We start from the raw sequence: 21,910 nt of genomic DNA on the forward strand, positions 1-21,910 counted from the left end.
ATAGTCCCGACTGTAGCAAGTATATAGTCCAGACTATAGTTAGTCTATAGTTCTAACTATAGTTAGTCTATAGTCAAAACTATAGTTAGTCTATAGTCATGACTATAGTCCAATTATAGTAAGTCAAGGTCGAGACTATGTTAAATCTATATTAAATCTATAGTCCAGACTATAATTGATCTATAGTCCAGACTATAGTTAGTCCATAGTCCGAACTATTGTTAGTCTGTAGTCCAGACTATAGTAAATCTGCAGTTAGAGTATTGTCCAAACTATAGTTACTCTATAGTCCAGTCTATAGTACTGTCTGTAGTCCAGTCTATAGTCCAGTCTATAGTCCAGTCTATAGTCCAGTCTATAGTCCAGTCTATAGTCCAGTCTATAGTCCAGTCTATAGTCCAGCCTATAGTCCAGTCTATAGTCCAGTATATATTCCAGTCTATTATGCAGACTATAGCCCAGACTATACCCCAGACTATTGTCAGTTTAGTCTGGACTACAGCAAGTATATAGTCCAGACTATAGTTAGTCTATAGTCCTAATTATAGTTAGTTTGTGGTCAAAACTATAGGTAGTCTATAGTCAAGACTATAGTTAGTCTATAGTTAAGACTATAGTTAGTCTATAGTCAAGACTATAGTCTAATTATAGTGAGTCAAGGTTGATAGTCCAATATATAGTTACTCTATAGTCCAGTCTATAGTATAGTCTGTAGTCCAGTCTATAGTCAAGCCTATAGTCCAGTCTATAGCACAGTCTATATTCCAGTCTATTATGCAGACTATACCCCAGACTATTGTCAGTTTAGTCTCGACTGCAGCAAGTATATAGTCCAGACTATAGTTAGTCTATAGTCCTAATTATAGTTAGTTTGTAGTCAAAACTATAGGTAGTCTATAGTCAAGACTATAGTTAGTCTATAGTCAAGACTATAGTTAGTCTATAGTCAAGACTATGGTTGTCCATAGTTAGTTTGTTAGTCCATAGTTAGTTTATAGTTAGATGTAGTTAGATTTACTATAATCTAAATTCTAGACTATTTTTAGTCTATAGTCCGGACTATAGTTGGTCTGTAGTCCAGACTATAGTTGGTCTATAGTCTAGACTATAGTTGGTCTATAGTCCAGACTATAGTTGGTCTATAGTTCAGACTATAGTTGGTCTATAGTTCAGACTATAGTTTTTAAGGGAAACTTCTAGTTAGTTTATAGTCCCGACTATATTTATTCTATAGTCCAGCCTAAAGTAAGTCTATACAAGTCTATACAATCTAAAAATTTAACATCTTAAAGAGAAATTCTAATTTCTTAGTTAAATTAATTAAAGAATCGAATTCCTTTAATTAACTTGTTTTCGCAAAAGACCTAGTTTCTACAGACTTTTGCCATTTCCAAGAAATTACATAATTTCAACTAATAGTTTTTCTTTGTTCAATATCTATTCTTTTGTTACAAATCATTATTTAAATGCACGGACAGATTCAAACAACAAGTAAAAGTCAATTAATTAATTATTAAATCCGCATGAATGTACAAACATTAGACTAGAGCTGGTACAAGTAATAAAGTCATAAAGTAAATTTTTCCTCTTATTAGTCAAAAAGTAAATAACAACGTATAATACATGAAACAAAATGATATGTTAAAGCTTCTATCACCCTAATGTTTTGTATTAAATTTTTTTTTTATAATTCAAGGAAAAATTCTAGAAAAAACTATGACCATGAGCTTCAATTTTGTACATATTTAATGTTTTATAAGGCATTTCAATTTGCCGTATACATACGTAACGTATAAGTGATGTTTAATTAGAATTGAAATTGAAAATACTCATACGCCATAGTGTCTGAACTAAATAATTCATTGACATTGATTAATCAATTCTAACACATTTCAAACCATAATAGAGTAAAGAAACAAAATTAAATTAAAGTAAACTTTTTGGAATTAAAGTACAAAATATTTAATATACAAAAATCAAGTTAAAATTTTATATTTAAACGGAAACTTCCAATTTTTATATTTAAATTTTAAACAAACATAATGTTTATATTTAACACTTAAAATCTCTTAACTGTTTACTCTTATCAAATATTTTTACGTGACTCTAACCAACCTCTCTCTTACCATTTCTCGTCCATGTGAAATTCTTAATTTTTATTCATATTTTATTACTTTTGGAAATTTGCACAACTGTTAAAATACTTAATATTTTATTTCCATCTATACATCTACTGATAATTACCATGAAAAGTTGAAATATTAAAAATAAACTGGTATTACGAGAATTTTGTTTTTGTATACAAAAAAGTTTATTTGAATTTTTGCTCTAGTACACTTACTTTTTACGAATATTAAGTCACATCCGGTTGCCTTTTTTGTTCATATTTATTGTCTTAACACACACACTCACACAACATACACTATAAAATATCTACTGCTTGTAAGTTTTTGGGTTAGCATATTAAAATGTTTAAAAATAGAATTTTAAAATCTTTTTCGAGTAGTTTACATAAATAACTTTTTTTTCTCTATATTTAGTTTATTGTTAGGAGAACAGGATTTTTGATATGTATTGCTGTTTTCATCTATTATTGGCAAATTCGTTCAAAATAAAACTTTTCCAATTGTAGTTAAAAAAAAGTTGTTTTTACTTTTGTTTGTCATACCATCTAAATGAAGAGTAAGAAAAGCCAAAGTAAAAAGTTTAGGGAACAGTTTTGTGTAGTTAACTTTTGGCTAGGTAAAGAATTTTTCTGGCAAAAATTAATTAAGTCTTAAAATCAAAGTAAAGATTATTCAATAAGGTATTTAAACAAGCAACTTTTTACTATATTTGGGTTAAAAAGTCCATAGTCCAGATTATAGCCTAGGTTGCATACTTCAGAGTCTGGTTTACAGTCGGCATATAATCAAGATTATAATCATCCTTATAGTCCACGCTACAATCAGCCTATAATACAAACAACAGTTAGGCAATAATCCTGACAATAGCCTATAGTCCCGACTATAGTTATAATATCTGAACTATAAGCTATAATTAGCTTATAGTTCAGACTTTAGTCAGCTCATACGTAGATTCTAGATTACAGTTGGATATAATCTAGATTATAGTCAGCATTATAGTCCAGACTACAATCAACCTATTATACAAACAACAGTTTGCCTATAGTCCAGATTACGGTTAGCTTATAGTTCAGGGTATAGTTAGCATATAGTCCAGATTGTAGTCAACTTATAATCCATACTATAGTTAACCTATAGTTTAGATAATAGTCAGCATTTAGTTAAGACTGTAGTCAGTTTATATAACCAACTACAGTCAGACTATATTTCAGTCTATAGTCAGCCTTCTAGTCCTCACAGCAACAAGCCTATAATCAAAGCAACTGTTAATCAATATTCCCGACAATAGCCAACCTAAAGTCCATACTATAGTTTAGTTTACAGTTAGACTATAGTCAACATTAAAGTCATCCTACAGTTGAGACTATTGTTACTCTATAATATATCCTAGAGTTAGATCTTATATCAGTCTATATAGTTCAGATAATAGTCATCATACTCTGTCCATCCTCATGATTAATAGTCCAGAATATAGTCGATCTATAGAAAATATAGCAATCAGGCTAGTCAAGATAATACTCAATCTATAGTCAAGAGTATAACCAGTTTATGCTCAAGACTATAGTCAGACTATTGTTCAGAATATAGTCAGTCTAAAATGCTGACTTCAGCAAGTTTATCATTCAGGCTATTGTCAGTCCTCAGACAAGAATACCTGTCTGTCTGGAGTTAATAATTCAATAAGTTTCTAGTGCATATGATACTCATCCTCTAATACAGATTGTACCAGGCTTATAGTACAGTAAGTCTGAAGTCCAGAATATAGTCAGACCGCAGATCATACATATTTTATATTACATAGTCAGTCCGAATTCAGTCTATTGTGTAGATAAATTCAGTCTATTGTGTAGATAACTATAATCGGTCTATATTCCAGATAGTCAGGTTATAGTCCAGACTATAGTCAGTCTATAGTCCAGACTATAGCCAGTCTATAGTCCTGACTATAATCCGTCAACAGTCCAGACTATAGTCAGTCTATAGCCCAGATTATAGTCAATCTATAGCCAAGACAATAGTAAGTCTATAGTCCAGACTATAGTATGTCTACAGTCCAGACTATAGTATGTCTATAATCCAGCCAATTGTAAATTTATAGTTCAAAAAATAGTATGTCTACAGTCCAGAGTGTAGTATGTCTATAGTCCAGTCTATAGTCCAAATTATTATAAGTCTATAGTCCAGACTATAGTAAATCTATAGTCCAGACTATAATAAGTCTATAGTCCAGACTATAGTAAGTCTATAGTCCAGACTATAGTAAGTCTATAGTCCAGACTATAGAAAGTCTATAGTCCAGACTATAGAAAGTCTATAGTCCAGACTATAGTAATTCTATAGTCCAGACTATAATAAGTCTATAGTCCAGACTATAGTAAGTCTATAGTCCAGACTATAGTAAGTCTATAGTCCAGACTATAGTATGTCTATAGTCCAGACTATAGTACGTCTAAAGTCCAGGCTATAGTATGTCTATAATCCAGCCTATAGTAAATCTATAGTCCAGACTATAGTATGTCTATAATCCTACCTATTGTAAGTCTATAGTCCATAATATAGTATGTCCACTATAGTATGTCTATAGTCCAGACTATTGTATGTCTATAGTCCAGACTATAGTATGTCTATAGTCCAGCCTATAGTAAATCTATAGTCCAGACTATAGTTTGTTTATATTTCAGACCATAGTACGTCTATAATGCAGACTATAGTAAATCTGTAGTCCAGACTATAGTTAATCTATAGTCCAGACTATAGTAAATCTATAGTCCAGACTATAGTAAGTTTGTAGTCCAGAATGTAGTAAGTCTATAGTGCAGACTATAGTAAATCTATAGTCTTGTCTAAAGTAAGTCTATAGTTATTAGTCTTTAGTTTATGCAGCGACTACAGTATGTATTCAGTCGAAACTACAGTCAGTCATTAGTCCGGACTAAAATTTTAATCTACTTTATATCTGTTTTAAATAAGTCTTACTCGTATATGTAATTACTTTATCAAAGTCGTTTAAAATTGCTTTGACGCCATCATATGATGAACAAAAAACCCACATCAAACATACGCTTTTTCCTTTCTACTAAAAGCTAAATAAAATTAAAACAGAAAAAAACCTCCATACTTTAACATAATTCACTTTAACTATATAATAACTTAAAAAACAACGGCTAAATTAAACAAAGTACATTTAATTTTGAAATGTAGGATGACATTAAAACCTAAAAAAAGAGATCCAAAATGCTAAGCCAACCAACAACATTGCCAAAAGTAATACAGAAGATGTATGGCATGGCTGATGGTGCACCTAAGCGTATGATGATTATTTTTTTAAATTTTAATTTAAATAATAACAATCATACAACATGCTGCACATCATAAAATTTTCTATATGAATAATTTTCAGCAGCATTAAAATTTTGTTCCTTTTAACTTTTTTTGTTTTTAAATTTATTATATTATACATATACATGTTTCTTTCTCTTTTTGTAGATTTGTTCTAAAAACATTAATGACAATATGTCCGGGTACGGTGTTACTAGTATTTATGGTGTCTTTATGGATTATAGCATCATGGACGTTGCGGCAGTGCGAAAGGTAAGTGTTTCACCTCATTATTTTTCTTCATTATTTCCTGTTTGTTTTTTTGTTTTTCGTATTTTCTCTTGGTTTCTTTTCTTTTTTTCATTTAATTTTTCAAATCCCATTTCTTGTGTTGTTTCGTTTAAAAACTATAAACCCAAAAAAAAAAAAAAAAAACAAAACAAAAAAAGCGAGAAAGCAAAAAAAATATATATATAGAGTGTGAGAGAAATTCATTTTTTTCTTATTATTATAAACAAAATATAATATATATTAAAGATATATTTATTATATAATATAACAATATAAAAACAAACACCTTTTTCAAGTTTTTTTGCCTTTAAATAAAAAAAGCACGTTTTTTATTATTTTTAAATAAATATTTTCTTTAACTTAATTTAGTTGTGTTTATTTTTATTAACATTTAGTTTTTTTAGTATAATGGTTTATTTAAATTATGCTTATATTGTTTTATTAATTTGTTATATTTTATATTTCTTTTATTTGATTTAAATTTCCTTTTCCGTTTAAGTTTGTATTAATTTCTTTTCCATATTGTGTGTTTTTTTCAAGAATCAAATATAAAACTTAATAAAAAAGCACTAAAAAACACTAAACAATTTTTTTCTAAATACATTGAACAATATTTGTTTAATAAAATTAAATTAAATATTAGTAAAATTGTAAAAACAAAAAGGTGAAAAAGCATACATATTTAAATAATGGCGGCAATTATTTTGTTAACTTGTTTTAAAAATTCCTTTATAAAGTCAATATCTTAAAAAACTATAAATTTTATTGAAAAAAATTTTAGCTGAATTAGGTTTTTCTCAGCTGAATTAGTGTATTAAGACAAATTTCCAGTAATATATATAATAAATTTAAAAAAAAATATGAAAAATTCTAGCTGAATTAAGTTTCTAATAGCTGAATTACTATATTTACTAAAAAAAAGTAATTAACCCTAAAATGTACATTTAAAACATAGAAAAATCTTAGCTGAATTAATTCTATGGTTAGCTGAATAGCAACTTGTAGCATGAAAACTTAACATGTTTTAGCTGAATTGAGTTTTGATTAGCTGAATAAGATTTTTCTTAATGAATTTAGTGAAATAACTAAAAATATCACCATAAAATATAAGATATGTTAGCTGAATTAAGTTTTGATTAGCTGAATAACAATATGTACTATAGGTACTTGTAAATAAATTAAAATATATCTAAAGTCATTAAAATATTTTAACTGAATTGAGTTTTGTTAAGCTGAATTGAGAATTATAAGAACTGAATAGAGTTGTTATTAGCTAAATATAGTTTTCCTTGTTTGGCTGAATTGAATTCTTAATAGTTAAGATTTGCTGAATAAGTTTTTTCTTAATGAATTTGGTTAAACAAGTAAAAATATCACCATAAAACATAAGATATGTTAGCTGAATTAAGTTTTTGTTAGCTGAATAACAATATATACTATAGATTCTTGTAAATAAATCAAAAAATATATCTAAAGTCATTAAAATATTTTAGCTGAATTGAGTTTTGTTAAGCTGAATTGAGAACTATGAGAACTGAATAGAGCTGTTATTAGCTGAATATAGTTTTCCTTGTTTGGCTGAATTGAATTCCTAATAGTTAAATAGCTGTTTCCACAATATAATCTTGTATGTTAAGTTAGTTGAGTTTTGTTAAGCTGAATAAGTAATTTCTTGAGAAATATAAGAACTGAAATCAGATTTTATAAGTTGAATAAGATTTTCCTTGTTTGGCTATATTGAGTTTCTAATAGCTGAATAGCAGTTTCCACAATATAATCATGTATGTTAGTTAGGTTAGCAAATTGTTCATATGATTGTTTTACTGAGCTGAATAAGATAATTCTTGAGAATTATGATAACTGAAGGTTTTCCTTGTTTGGATATATTGAGTTTTTAATAGCTGAATAACATTTAGCACAATATAATCATGTATGTTAGACTAGCAAGTTGACCATATCATTGCTTTACAGATAAAACACTTGACTTTACGCCTGTAAAGAGAAAAGATTAGCGCAATAATACACTTCGAACAAATTACACCGGGTGATATCCCACAAACAAAAAATCGTTTACTATCTCTTAATTTACAGTTTGTTGTTATTTAATAAAATTATTATAATATTTTCTGTCACATTATAAGTTTAGAAATTTCAAAATAATAATAATAAACATAACAAAGATCAAAATACTAACATTTCTCTTGTAATTCTTTAAAATTATTTAAAAAGCAAATATTTACACAACATTTCTTTATTATGATTAAAACACTTGTCTGCCTGTATTCATCATCAAGTCTTCAAACCTGATACTTTAACTACTAACACTACTACAACCTACATACATATTTTAAAACAACTAAATGACACAATTTGTCAACAAACAAAATTTTAACCTTGTGAAATGATAAATAATCCATACTAAAGATTTCCTTGTCATTTATAAATATATATTTTAGCAAAATACGTATTTAAACAAAAAAAATGATAAAAAGGTCTCTTTACCTAAAAAAAAACAAATAAAAATTCATAGTCCAATTAAGTTTTTCCTTAAACCAAGGTCATTTAATAATTTTTCCTTTTTTTTTGTGTAACATAAATGAAATTATATTTAACTTAAAATATACACAACGCACAATATTATTAAATTGTAAATTTGTTAAAACAAATTTCACTCTCAAGTGCATATTTGTGGCGGAAGATAGAGGGTATGAAGACGAAACTGCTGAGTTTATGAATTTATTACAGAAATAATAATGATGTTACTGTTAAAATATAAAATGATAAATGTTTCAAACAAAAAGTCTAAAATTACCCCAATATAAACCCTCAAAATAATAAAAGGAACCTTTTTCAGAGTTTAGCAAAAAAAATACTAAATGGGCAGAAGCTAAAGTTTTGCATGGAAGATATTCTGACAGGCGGACAATTTAGTTAAAGTTATTAGAGTTTAAGCTAAAGGAACTATAGAATAGCAGACAGAACAGACTATAGACCAGACTATTGACTAGACTATAGACTAGACTATAGACTAGACTATAGACTAGACTATAGACTAGACTATAGACTAGACTATAGACTAGACTATACTAGACTATAGACTAGACTATAGACTAGACTATAGACTGGACTATAGACTAGACTATAGACTAGACTATAGACTAGACTATAGACTATAGACTAGACTATAGACTAGACATAGACTAGACTATAGACTAGACTATAGACTAGACTATAGACTAGACTATAGACTAGACTATAGACTGGACTATAGACTAGACTATAGACTAGACTATAGACTAGACTATAGACTAGACTATAGACTAGACTATAGACTAGACTATAGACTAGACTATAGACTAGACTATAGACTAGACTATAGACTAGACTATAGGCTAGACTATAGACTAGACTATAGACTAGACTATAGACTAGACTATAGGCTAGACTATAGACTAGACTATAGACTAGACTATAGACTAGACTATAGACTAGACTATAGACTAGACTATAGACTAGACTATAGACTAGACTATAGACTAGACTAGATTATATACAAGACATTTTTTTAATTTCTATTTAATAAAATACAATTTTGAAAATTTATAAATTCCGAAAGAACATTTCGGATTACTCTCGTTATGGCGGTCATAGACACTTGACTAAATAACAATAAAAAGCTAAATTCACATAATTTCAGAGATACGTCTCATTTTTTCCTTTTCTTTGCAAAAACATTTCTAAAGCCAACTCTAATATATTCCAACGGAACAACAACAAGCTAAATAAAAACGAATACAAAGCAACAAAAAAGAACTAAGAAATTATCTCTTAGTCATGTTAACAAAAACTGACAACAGCTGTCATGATTGTTATGAAAATGTAACAAACAAAAACGGCAGAAAAATAAAAACAGAAAAATAAAATACATAATATTTAGTACAAAAATCATTACAGTTAAACAAACAAACTAATAAATTAATAATATACAAACACACACAAAAATAAATTTAATATCAATACCATTATATAGGCAGCCAGAGAGAAAGTTGAAACAAAAACTAACAAACAGTTTTAATCTCTAGAGTGTTTTCATCATATTTTTTATTAAGATTCAGTTTTGTATTGAGACCTATTGCCTTTATAACTGTCTGTCTGCATATATCCGTCTCAAAGTCTGCTTATGTATGTAGTTGTTAAATTTTTTTCTGGATGTATATATGTATTTGTTAGAAGGACTATATACTTCTTTTAAAAACTACACATTAACATGTATGTATATTTATGTGTGTTTCATTAAAATATATAATCATATAGCAGTTTTTGTTGTTTTTTATTGTTGATGAATTTGTTACTCTTATATAAAATATCTTTATATAAAATAAATTGGATACTTCAATAAAGGCTTTTGGTGCTTATTATGATATATTTAAAAAAATCACTAAAAATTACTGTTCCGTAAATATTAATAATGAGTAGGAACAGTTTTTACTCTTTCATTAAAATTAATTTTGCCTTAACTTCAAGCGATTAAACAAAAGAATATTTCGTCGACCTGCTGCAGATTCCCAAATACACGAAGTTTAGTGTTTAATTCATATTTGAGGTGCCACGCCCACTATTGCAAGTTAACTCATTTTTGTCCAATGGTTCATATAGCTTTTAATATAGTCCATGCAAAATTTGAGGATTCTAGCTCTAACAGTGTTCCAAATAAACGACTTTTTGTATTAAATTCATATGGGAGGTGCTACGCCCCTATTGATAAATCGCCATTTTATTATCCAAATATTTATATCTATGTCAAAATTGTTCGTGCAAAATTTAAGGATTCTAGCTGTAAAGGTTTCCCAAATAAACAACTTTTTGTATTTAGTTCATATGGGAAGTGCCACGCCCTATTTGTAGATTTCCAAATATACGAACTTGTATAATTCATATGGGAGCTTCAACGCCCACTATTGCCATTTTTGTCCAGTTGTTTACATGGTTTTCAATATTGTCCGTGCAAAATTTGAGAATTTTAGCTCTAATGGTTTTCCAAATAAAATAATTTTTGTATTTAATTAGGTGCCACGCCCCTATTAATAAATCGCCAATTTATTTTCCAAATATTTATTCTACCTCTTACGGTTTTCCAAATAAACAACTCTTTGTATTTGGTTCATATGGAAGATGCCACGCCCCTATTGATAAATCTGAAATTTAATATTCAAATATTTACACTGATATAAAAGTTTTTCCAGCTAAATTAGAGAATTCCGGCTTTAAAAGCTTCCATGTCGTATAGGAGATGTCAAGTTCACTAGAACTGGTCCGGTTACGATTTTTCTCCTCAAATCGTTTATATGCATTTCAATGTTGCAAGGAAGTGTCGCAACCTCTATTGCTAATTCCCCAATTTATTACTCAAATATTTATATGGATGTCAAAGTAGGGTAATTTGTAGCTTCAGTAGCTGTCCACTCCCACTATAGCCTGTACGCCCATTTTGTCAACAAATATTCATATATAAAATTTTGTATGTGGGCGTGGTATATAGATGTCGAAGGTTTCCATACAAAATTTTGTATGTGGGCGTGGCACTTAGACTACTTGAAATTTCAAAATAAGAATTAGCCCATAGTTTCCTACATTTCAAGACAATCTGTACACATTCAGTTTAAACTTTCTTTTAAACCAGATAAACTTTCAAATGACGTGTTAAAACGTCTTGAATATAGATCAAATCCTGTTCTTTAGGACATCATATCTCGAAAACATATTGTGATGCAGAAAATCTGATTCCAGATACCGATTCAGAGTACTTTGATCTCTAGGTTCCAACTTATGTTGGCCAGTGTTATCAATAAACCGTAACCTAATCAATATTTACAACATAGTCCCCTCAAATGTCTCATCATATAGTGACAAGTACCCTTGTTATTATACCCTTACGGTGTTAGTTTTGTATCAACTTTTGCTAAAATTCCCAACATGTTGGTATTAATAATAAGTACTAGCATAACCTGGGTGCTTCGCTACCCTAACCAAAATTAAATACATTTAAAATTTTGTTTACTTTTATAGAAAATTAAAATTGATTAAAATTTTTCTTTAATGTTTCAGTATTTTACGTTCAATTCAAAAAATATAATTTGATTAATGAAAAAGTACCAAAAGTTCCTTTCAGTAGATTCTTATTCATTAAGGTCTCTACATTTAAAATTTTTTATTTCTATGTTCAATATCGTAATAATAACAAAAAGTACCATCGGAAAAACGAATAAGTACAAAAATCTGTCACAATAAATTCACATTTAGAAAGGACCGAGTGTCATGTGTTCCGGTTAACCATTATAGAGAAACCAAAAGGTACCATTTGAAGAATGGAAAAGTACTAAAGAATACCCACTTACAGAATATTATTCAGTCAAGAGCATGTATGTTAAAATTTATGTTCCTAGGTTGAATATTTCAGAAAATTCAAAAAATACAATTTATGAGATAAAAAGTACTAAAAAGTACTCTCTTAAAGAATCTTATTCAATGAGGACGGTGTATGTTTAATAATCAGGTGTTTTAAATTTATATTATAAAACGTACAAAGAGTGTAATTGGAAACTAGAAAAAGTACCAAAAGTGGAATAAGTTCTACCTTAGTGGAAAGCACTAATAAAACTAGTACAATTTTTCCTCTTTTCGCTTAGAAATATACTTTTTTTGTGAATTAAGTTTACAAAATGTTCCGTATTTAAATCTTTATATCACAAATAAAACTCAAACGATTTAAATCTGCATTAATTTGTTCCAGTAAAATTGTACCAAATAATTTACTCGAATTTGGTCCTATATAGATAGGCCTTAGTATTCGCATTCCAAAATAATATACCTATAGCTGTGTGAGTAAATAAACTACTTTTTCAAATTTTATAAAAATTGGCTCAATAAGTTTGAATAAAATTAAATTTCCCGTTTTTTCCCTTTTTGGTACTTTTTTCACCCAGTGAAATAACAAACATTTTGTTTCAATAAATATTACAGACTTAGTCCGTAATTTAATAGGAATACTTTAATAAATCGAAAAAGTTGTCTAAAAAAAGTACCAAAAATACAATTTTCTCCCTTTTACATCCAAAAAGGATTGAATTTTAAAAAAGTACGAAACAGGTGTCTCCTAATTTTGACAGATATATTCAAAATATTTACAAAAATTTTATTTTGTTTATTAGTTATAAAGTTATAAAGGACCAAAAAAGGTACCAAAATCACCTTTGTTACAGATTTTAAAGTACGAATTTCAAAAAAGTACCACACACCCATCTGATTATTTTAAGAGTAAATATAGGTGCATTTAAAATTTTTCATGTAAAACAGGTTACCCGTTTTTTCCTTTTTTTTTACCCCCAAAAATCCCTCCTTAGTGGATCTACATAACAAAAAACACATTTACTGCCAAAATTTCATGATTCTAGGTTCAGCCATTTGGGCTGTGCGATGATGAATCAGTCAGTCAGTAACGTTACTCTTTTATATATATATATAGATTAGTAATACATAGAACTAGTGTCTGAACACTTAAGGGAAATTATATAAATAAAAAGTGACATCTCGACAAACACGTGTTTAGTATTCATAAACATATAATAAAATCTAAAATAATGTATAACATTTATGAGCATTTACACATACATAAATGTTAATTTACATGCACATTAATATTAAAAAACATGTGTATAAAATTATCTACAATCAAGTGATTACAAAAATTATTTATATGAAAAAATATTAATAAAAATGTGTACATTAATTTAAATAATTATAAACAAGATAAAATTTATATCAAGTTTTCATTATAAAGCCAACTTAGTTTTAGAAATTTAAATATGTATGCTTTAGCTGCTTTTATAAAATTATTGTAGGAAAAGAAATTTCCAAAAAAAAAGGAAAAAATTAAATAAATTTAAAATAATTATGATGATGATGGTGAGAAATAAACGTTAAAATGTTGTTGTAAATTTTTGTTATTAACCCTGCAAATATTTTTTTTTTCAATTAATGTTGTTTTTTTCTTTAAACAAAAAAAAATAATTTCTTGTTAAATGTGTGAATGTATTTTATAATATTTTAATGAAAAATAAAACAACATTTTAATATTACATTTTGCAAACAAAAAAGGTATTTAAATCATATAATAAGAAATTTTATACATATTTATATTAAAATGTATGTATATATACAAAATTTTATTTAAATGTAAATTTTTAATTAGAAAATGTTTTAATAAATATTTTATATAATTCTTTTTGATGTTGATTTTATGCTGTCTGTTTTGATAACTAATATAATAAATCAAACTAATTATGTTATATTTTTTTTTTTGTTGAAAATTAAACTAATACTTTTAAACACACACACACACATATCTACTTAAAATCAAATAACTTCTTCAAACACACACACACAAACCCATGAACGCGTTCTCTTTTTCCCCCTCCCTCTCTACTGCTTTAATGTTATTATGTAAAGCTACAATTTATGCAATTATTTATATAATTTTGTTTAAATATTTTTAATTTGCCTGCAACTTTTAAATAATCAAAATCTTCACAACAACAACAAAAAATAAATCTTTTAATAGTATTAAATATATATTCCATATGAAATAATAAAATTATTAACAAATAATCCTTTCATATCATTTGTTAAATTTTGACATTTACAGTTTTACTAATCAATCTATTCATTCAACCATTCATACATCCAACCATTCGTCCAACTTCTATCAGTTTATCTTTTGTCTGTGGTTTGTTCATAGTTTCAATGATTCAATCACTCATGTCTGGCAAATTCAATTCATGATTGTATCATTCAATCGTTTATATCGTTTTTGTTCACTCGTTTTCTATGTTCTTCATATAAAATTTGTTCTGTTCATCTTTTGTTTTAACGTCTTTATGAATTTTAATTTAAATGCTTGTAGTATCTACTCGGCATAAAACTATAGGTATTATCATATGTTGTAGATAAGGTTGGTTTATAGTGCACAGTGGTTGAAAATGGAGAAATAAGTGAAGTCACTATAAGGTTTCTGCACTATAGATCTCTAGCTAAGTTTATTATAATGCTCAAGCTTTTAGTGTTCTATTGATTTCAAAAGAAAGACTTCATACTAAGGCTGATGTCAGAGTGTCTGCTACAAGCAATGCGAAGCTTTGCGCTACAAACATTTCCTTGTGTTTAGTTTAGAGTGAAATCGACGCTTGATGCGAGAAAACACAAGCAAAAGTTTGTAGCGCAAAGCTTCGCATCGCTTGTAGCAGGCACTCTGACATCAGCCTAATTCAAAAATCTACAATTGGAAACAAAAACTCAAATCACAAGTCGATGCGTGTACCCTCTTCAAAACATCATCAGACACTGAGCTAGTTCGTTTCTCCAAAACTAGTTCTCCTGAATTCAAAAGTCCTAAAGTCCTAAATCTAATTTAGCAAACATGATGAAAGAGTTAAATCAACTGCCGATGAAAGAACACCGAACATTTTTAAGAAACTATAAATTGAGATCGATTTGATTGACGAAACAGATCTTTTCAGTCCATCTCACGCTCTTTTGAAGTACAAATATGAACCGATCGTTTCGAATTCGTAAGACTTAGAAAGTTGGAGCTGATTGTCTCAACTCTACGAGAATATTAGTAAAATAATCGTTTCGCAGTTGATGACCTTCAATTACTGCCCAATTAGGGTTATCCTCCTATTACAAAATCATTTAAGTAGAATTTTAGGAGATAATCGCTGATACCGACATAAAATGGTCCTTCAGACTCCCACACAAATGTAGTGTCTTCCAAGCATATCGATGCCTAGTCGGTTGTGACAATTTATGTCTTCAGTCCAACTACTCTCAGAGCATAGGCCTGTCACACGGTACATTCGAGCGATTGTTTGTAGATTATAGAAATGCCCTTAGGAATATGATCATTAGAATGTGTTGGAGTCGGGGCACTGCAATATAATGAGGTTGAGGACGAACGGTCATTATTATAGGTTGATATTCGATAGAATCCGTGACATTATTAACCAGGCCTGGAATAGTAGATTGGATTGCAAAACATTAAAGGTCTTATGGTCTGAACTTGATCTGAAGACTACCAAGATACTTATAGGACTGCATAAACGCAGTAAGAGGATTCTAATAAGAATGCTAAAGGGACACTGCTCAGTTACTGTCCCTATTGCAATAGCTGTGTGAAAATGCAGAGAAATTAGAGACGATCGAATATATAAATTGCCACTAGGATACAGAATCTATGCTTGAAATGTCTTATAAATATGTTCGATTTCGAACTGGGGAAATTGCAACACTTAACCCTCAGAGTCTACTAGGTTTCAACAAGGGAATTAGTGATTCCTTCGGTTGGGGTTTTTAAAGGGTTTAGGGTTATCTTTTTAGGGAATTGGCCCAGAATATCTTTTGGATTTCATCTCTACCTACACAGAAAAAAGTTCCAGCATAAATATTATGAACTGCTTTCATTGACTAAAGTTAATAATATTTAAGAATAAGTTCCTAAATTGTATGAATTTTTTCATTTTTATATTTTTAAACATAATCTAGAAGCCTTGACTTAAAATATTAAAAATTTTCTTTATATTTTTCTATTTGTTAAAAAATGTTTGAAATTTTCTTTGGAAAATTTGTTATTTCTTAATGATTTTTAGATTGAAAACAATGAAATATGCGCGTAACATGCAGAATGGATGTTTAGCTATATGCTGATGTTTTTTTATTTCCTATTTTGTTTTCCAACATTTTATTTATTTATCATAAAAATTCGCTAATATATGATTATTTTCTAAAAAATGGAAGATATTAATAGGTAACGCGGATATTTATTCCAATTTTTTATGAAAACCAAAAAAAATGAGTAAAAAAAAACAAACAAATCTTTAATGTACAAATTCATACATTTTATGAACTTTTAATATTCTGAATGAAAATGGTTTGGGAAAAAAAAGTAATGTTCGATTCATTCAATTTATTACAAAATTCATTCAAGTTATGTATTAATTTTTTCTGTGTATTTTCTTTCTGTCTTGTTTTCTTCAAGTGTTCTCCTTTCACTGTTCTCTGGATCTTCACTCTCTTTGAAGAATGTCACAATGGACCTTCTGGTCTCTAAGTGGATGTGCACCTTCTTATGGTGCATAAACCTTCTTAACCTAAACTTAAGGTCATCTTCCAAACGTCCTCAAAACCCTACATGCAAAGTTTTCAAATCCTAAATATTTAGAATCATGTTTCTCCCAATATTTTTTTGACAAATTTAATCAGAATCATTAGTGACAGATCTTTAAGACAGTCCTGATTATAAAAGAGCTCTATAAGGAGATATTGCAGTTTGTCTCCCTGTATTATCACTTAGAAAGTGTTGCATCAATTTGCAATCAATAACATCTGCACTATTGTTCCATGGCTAGTCCATATATCTATAAAAATTCGAAACGATTTCCTATGAGGGGCCAAGAGTATCATAGTCCTTTTCTGGGAAAGTCTGGTTTAAACTTTTTCGAATATTCTGCAAGTTTCGACCTCCTGATTTCCGCTACTCTTGCCAACAGCGTATTCCCTCTGGGTGTTATTGCAATCCTGGGTAAAAGGGATGCTACCAATTCCTCTAGTCTGATCTGAACGACCTAGGATCGAACCAGGGAGTCTTATATTCTAGTACAACGGTAATAAAGTTCCCGACTTGTTTTGTCCCAGTTGTTGGGGAGGTCTCTTTGGGGTGCACGTGGTGGCTGTTAAGGCTACTACACAATGAAGTCTATAATTCGGGATAAGAAACAACTGAATCAGCAGCAGAGTAATGACTGTGAGAAAGATGTAGGGGTATGCGGTACTTACCCATCCACACACACCTAGAGTGAGAGTGTCTAATATTTTCCTCAATGAGTGTGTCGGATGAATGAAAATTGTGCTAAGTTGAATGATGATAGATGTAAGGTATCTAATACAGGTGATACCATTGAATTTTACTTCCTTCTCCGGATATGTTCTGGATACCAGTATGTTCCACTATGAAATAAGGTCAATGTGGCTGGTAATATGTCTTAAAGATTTCAAAGGGTCACTCATTTTGAACAGCCAGACTTCCATTTATTTTATCCCCCTCATCCGTCAATCATACTCGATCCCTTGATCAGAGGAATGCAAAAACCTTTTGGCGAACCGGTGAAATCCGATAATTAAAATTTTTCATTCACCCCATTTTCCCATGCCCTAAAATCAATTAGGACGCTATTATGTTGGAGTTGAGAGATAGCTTGTCCACGATATCTTAAGTTTGTATTCTTGGAATTTTCGTATGGGCAGTCTTATAAAGACAACGACCAAACTCAGTTTTTGAACTGCAAGATGACGTTGTCCAAAATCTCATATAGTCTTCTCTTATTAGTATTCAGATTCTTAAGAACCTATCGGAACTGTTGGTATTTATGTCCCGTCTGATGTCCCAATATCGGACGGTCCATCTGTTGTAGTAATGGTGATACAATATGACCGAATCTCTGAGACAAATTTTACTGCTTTCTCCCAGACAATATCGGAATAAGACTTATGACTGTCATACACATGCTGTATGGAGCAAAACTAAACATTAAGCTTCTACGAGAGAGAGAGTTCAAAATTCGTTTTCTCTTAACCCACTGTAATTTCACCTCTACAAACTCTTATACATCGACACTTTATCAAACCATAGTAAACTAATTCACTTGTTCATTTCTCTTTAACATATTTTTTTGTATGAATTCATTTGATTGTTTGCATTTATTTCCTTTTTTCAATACCTTCAAACTCATACACAAATACTCACAAAAACACCCGTCTGAACTCTTTCATTTACAATTGTTATCACAGATTGTTATGTACACAAGTGTATTGGTTAAGCTCTATGTGTATGGTTTACAATTTTCCTCTATATACTTGTTTGTATTCATGTATAGGTGGCTGTTATTGGTCAATTGTCAATTAAAATCCATTTTAGTATTGTTTGCATAATATTTATTTGTTTGCAAAATTTCTATTTCTTTTTTTTTCTTTTTTGTTCACTTTTATAGTTATATGTCTATGGTATAAATTCCTGTCTAGTTGTATATATATTAAAATTTATTTATAAACAATAGTTTTATATCTGTAGTATGTTAAACATTTTATATGTATGTCTATACAGCAAATTTATGTCTGTATGTATTTGTATTTCTCTCGATTTATTTCTAAAATTTATGAACAGCTTTTTATTATTAAATATACTATAAGTTGAACTTAAAGTATTTAGTTGATGAGTTAATGATAATATAATGTTGTTTGCACATCATTATATTTATATTATGATGAAGATTATCTAAATAATACATAAATTAGCTTTCTGTGTTTAGGCGAAGATTTTAAGAGCATTTTAGTCATCTTAAGTAAGCAGTTGGGGTATTAAGACGTCCCTAAAAAGGATAAACTACAAATTGCCAAATAATTCTTATGGAACAAATGTTATAATGATAAAATATGGAAAATATTGTACAGAATTTAAAAGAGATTTGGTTAAGACTGCAACGAATTTTCTTAAATTAAAAAATTATTTAATTACAGCATTTCCTTTCCTATTGATATGCAATATAAAGTTTTTATATTCTTTGCCAACATTATCATTTATCTCTTTCGTACAACCAAAGTGCAAACTACCTTAACTTTGCTTTATCTCTACTATATATTGTTATTAATTCAATTATATTCAATCTACCCCCATTTACTTACACGTTTTAAAACGCTTAAATTATACAAACACACAACAATTTTCCAACGAATTAAACTCACTTAACTTTTTTCCAAAAACAAGAAAAACACAAAAAAAAAGAACTAAAATGAGAAAATTAAATCAATTCCCCTGCCAACCTTTTGTATGCGGCGTACTACCAACATTAATTGAAAATCAAATTAAACTGCAACCGTAGTTTTCTGGTCAATGCAAAGGAATACAAATACTCTTACACATACATATGTATGTTTGTATGTAGTATGTAGAATTCGTAAAAAAGAACAACTTTTGACAGACAGTAAAGAATTTTTAACATTTTCACTTGAATGCGTGATGAGTCATGAAACAAAAGTGACGTTTTTGCATTATAAACAACAGAACATCATCGTTGCAGTGAAATCAATGAGTATAAGAATGTAGATTTATTAGCGAGGTACCATTTACTTTGAAACATAAAAGAAAAGATTCAAAACTTTGGTAGAAAGTTTAGTGCTGACAGTCAAATAGGAAACTCAGGTGTCAGATATCAAGAAATGCACCCCTTAAGAAATATATATATATGAGTTCCTCTAACTCCCACTGGAGCATAGAGCGCCACAGCGATTCGTTAGCAATTTGAGTTTCAGGTGATGTGGGTTGCTAACCCTCTTCCCCTAGATTGGTGATAGGTCTGCTATCTGCGCGTCCAATCCCTCGGTTCAGCCATGATTCAGCGGTTGTTGCCTACTTTCCTGAGACGTCTGTAAGACCATTCAGGATACATGGCTGAGCGCCTTCCAACTCTAGCTAGCTTGAGGCGGATGCATCAAAGCCATTGCCCGGGGAATTCTTGGTCATAGACCAGAAGCAGTTAGCTGCTTGGACTTTTGTCAGAGGAATTGTCCTGGCCACTCCCAAGTGAGTGGCAATCAGAAAACTTTCAACCTCTGTAAAGAGCCCCATCCCCCAAGAAATGGGGTTTTAAACTTTATGTTATGAAGGGGATCATCAGTCAGGCATCACTTTACAAAAGTATGTAGGAAGAATGAATTTAAAATAGCAGATGGATTAAGTGTTACCATACTTTGGTAAGAACTTTCGAAAATATCAACATATTTCCTTTTTAAAAATCACTCCCATTTTTCGGCAACATACTTATGTACGCATATATATATGTACTTATATACTTATGTATAGTAAATTTTTTTTGCCCACAATGCACACCTATGTATATTCAATGTTGCCCTAACAAATTTTGAGTATTCTCTGCCTAATGATTTCTCAGATACACGCAATTTTATATTTCATTCATATGGGAGGTGTCACTTCATAAGGAAGTGATCCCTAATGCTGGATCGCCCACTTTTGTCAAACATATTAATATTGAACTCCTAAATATTCGTACAGAATTTGAGCAGTTTAACTGTCCAGGTGTACTAGATATATAAATATGCCACGCCCACTTTTGCTTAGCCCTTTTTTGCTAAAAAATTGTATTTAACTCAAGCTACTTGTATAGATATTAGGAATTGGGATTATTGTTTTCCAGATATACACATTTAAGTATTTGCTTCATACCCACTACTGCTAGTTCGCCCACCTTTTTTCAAAATATTTATATTGAAACTTATAAAACGTTTGGGGTTTTGCTGTTATAGTTTTTCCAATATACAAATTTTGTTATTAGCTTGCGGTAGTAGCTAATGTAGTATATGTGGGCGTGGCCCTATAGCTACTTTATAGATTGGAACTGCTTACACTTTTCATATGAAGGAGATTGCGCATTTATTCCCAAATATGCCTTTAATCGACATGATAAAAGAATGTTAATTTTATACCAAAGATCAGACACTTTTTATTCTATAAACTACAGCCTTCATCGGCAGAGAGTAAAAAATAAGTTCTCTTACTGATTTTTATATTTTTTTATACATGTGTAAGCATACATGCGTGTGAAATTAAGAGTGCAAGAAAGCTCTTAACAAAGCTCTTTGCTGATCAGGGAACTACAGTCTACAAATATTCGATAGTCGATGATTTTGTGACACTCACTGTTGACTTAACTAGTTAAATTTTCCATCCACACTTTAACATTCACAAAACACAGAGTTTCATCACGATTTTCTATTCCTTGTTAAATATTGTTCAATTTGCCATCAATTCTTAAGTACCATTCTAATTAAAAGTTAAAATATGAAGGAATACTATGAGGTTTTCTTCTCTATCTATCTGTATGCAATTGTATGTACACGCACTCTTAGATGGCAACAAATTTAAAGTTCTTAACAAATGTTTAAACTCTCGTTAGAAAACTGCCATTCGAAACAACAGCGGAATACTAAACGAAAAGTAAACTTAATTTTGAATCTATCATTCTATGCTGCAATGGTGGTTAAAGCTTCTTAAA

General features: G+C 29.6%; 1 protein-coding gene across 14 annotated transcripts in view; it reads left to right on the forward strand.

Annotated features, from left to right (window-relative positions):
* Positions 1-21,910, forward strand: part of LOC119604279 (small conductance calcium-activated potassium channel protein) — a 245,111-nt gene that overhangs the window by 142,809 nt on the left and 80,392 nt on the right. For all 14 annotated transcript variants that reach the window (XM_037956806.1, XM_037956798.1, XM_037956804.1 and 11 more), the window contains one exon: positions 5,613-5,717. In XM_037956806.1, the coding sequence (XP_037812734.1) occupies positions 5,613-5,717 (105 nt within the window). The remainder of the gene's footprint in view (positions 1-5,612; positions 5,718-21,910) is intronic.

The sequence above is a fragment of the Lucilia sericata genome, unplaced genomic scaffold, assembly GCF_015586225.1.
Source record: "Lucilia sericata isolate MDLA Ls3-8-SP2 unplaced genomic scaffold, ASM1558622v1 Contig000378F_arrow, whole genome shotgun sequence".
NCBI lineage: Eukaryota > Metazoa > Arthropoda > Insecta > Diptera > Calliphoridae > Lucilia > Lucilia sericata.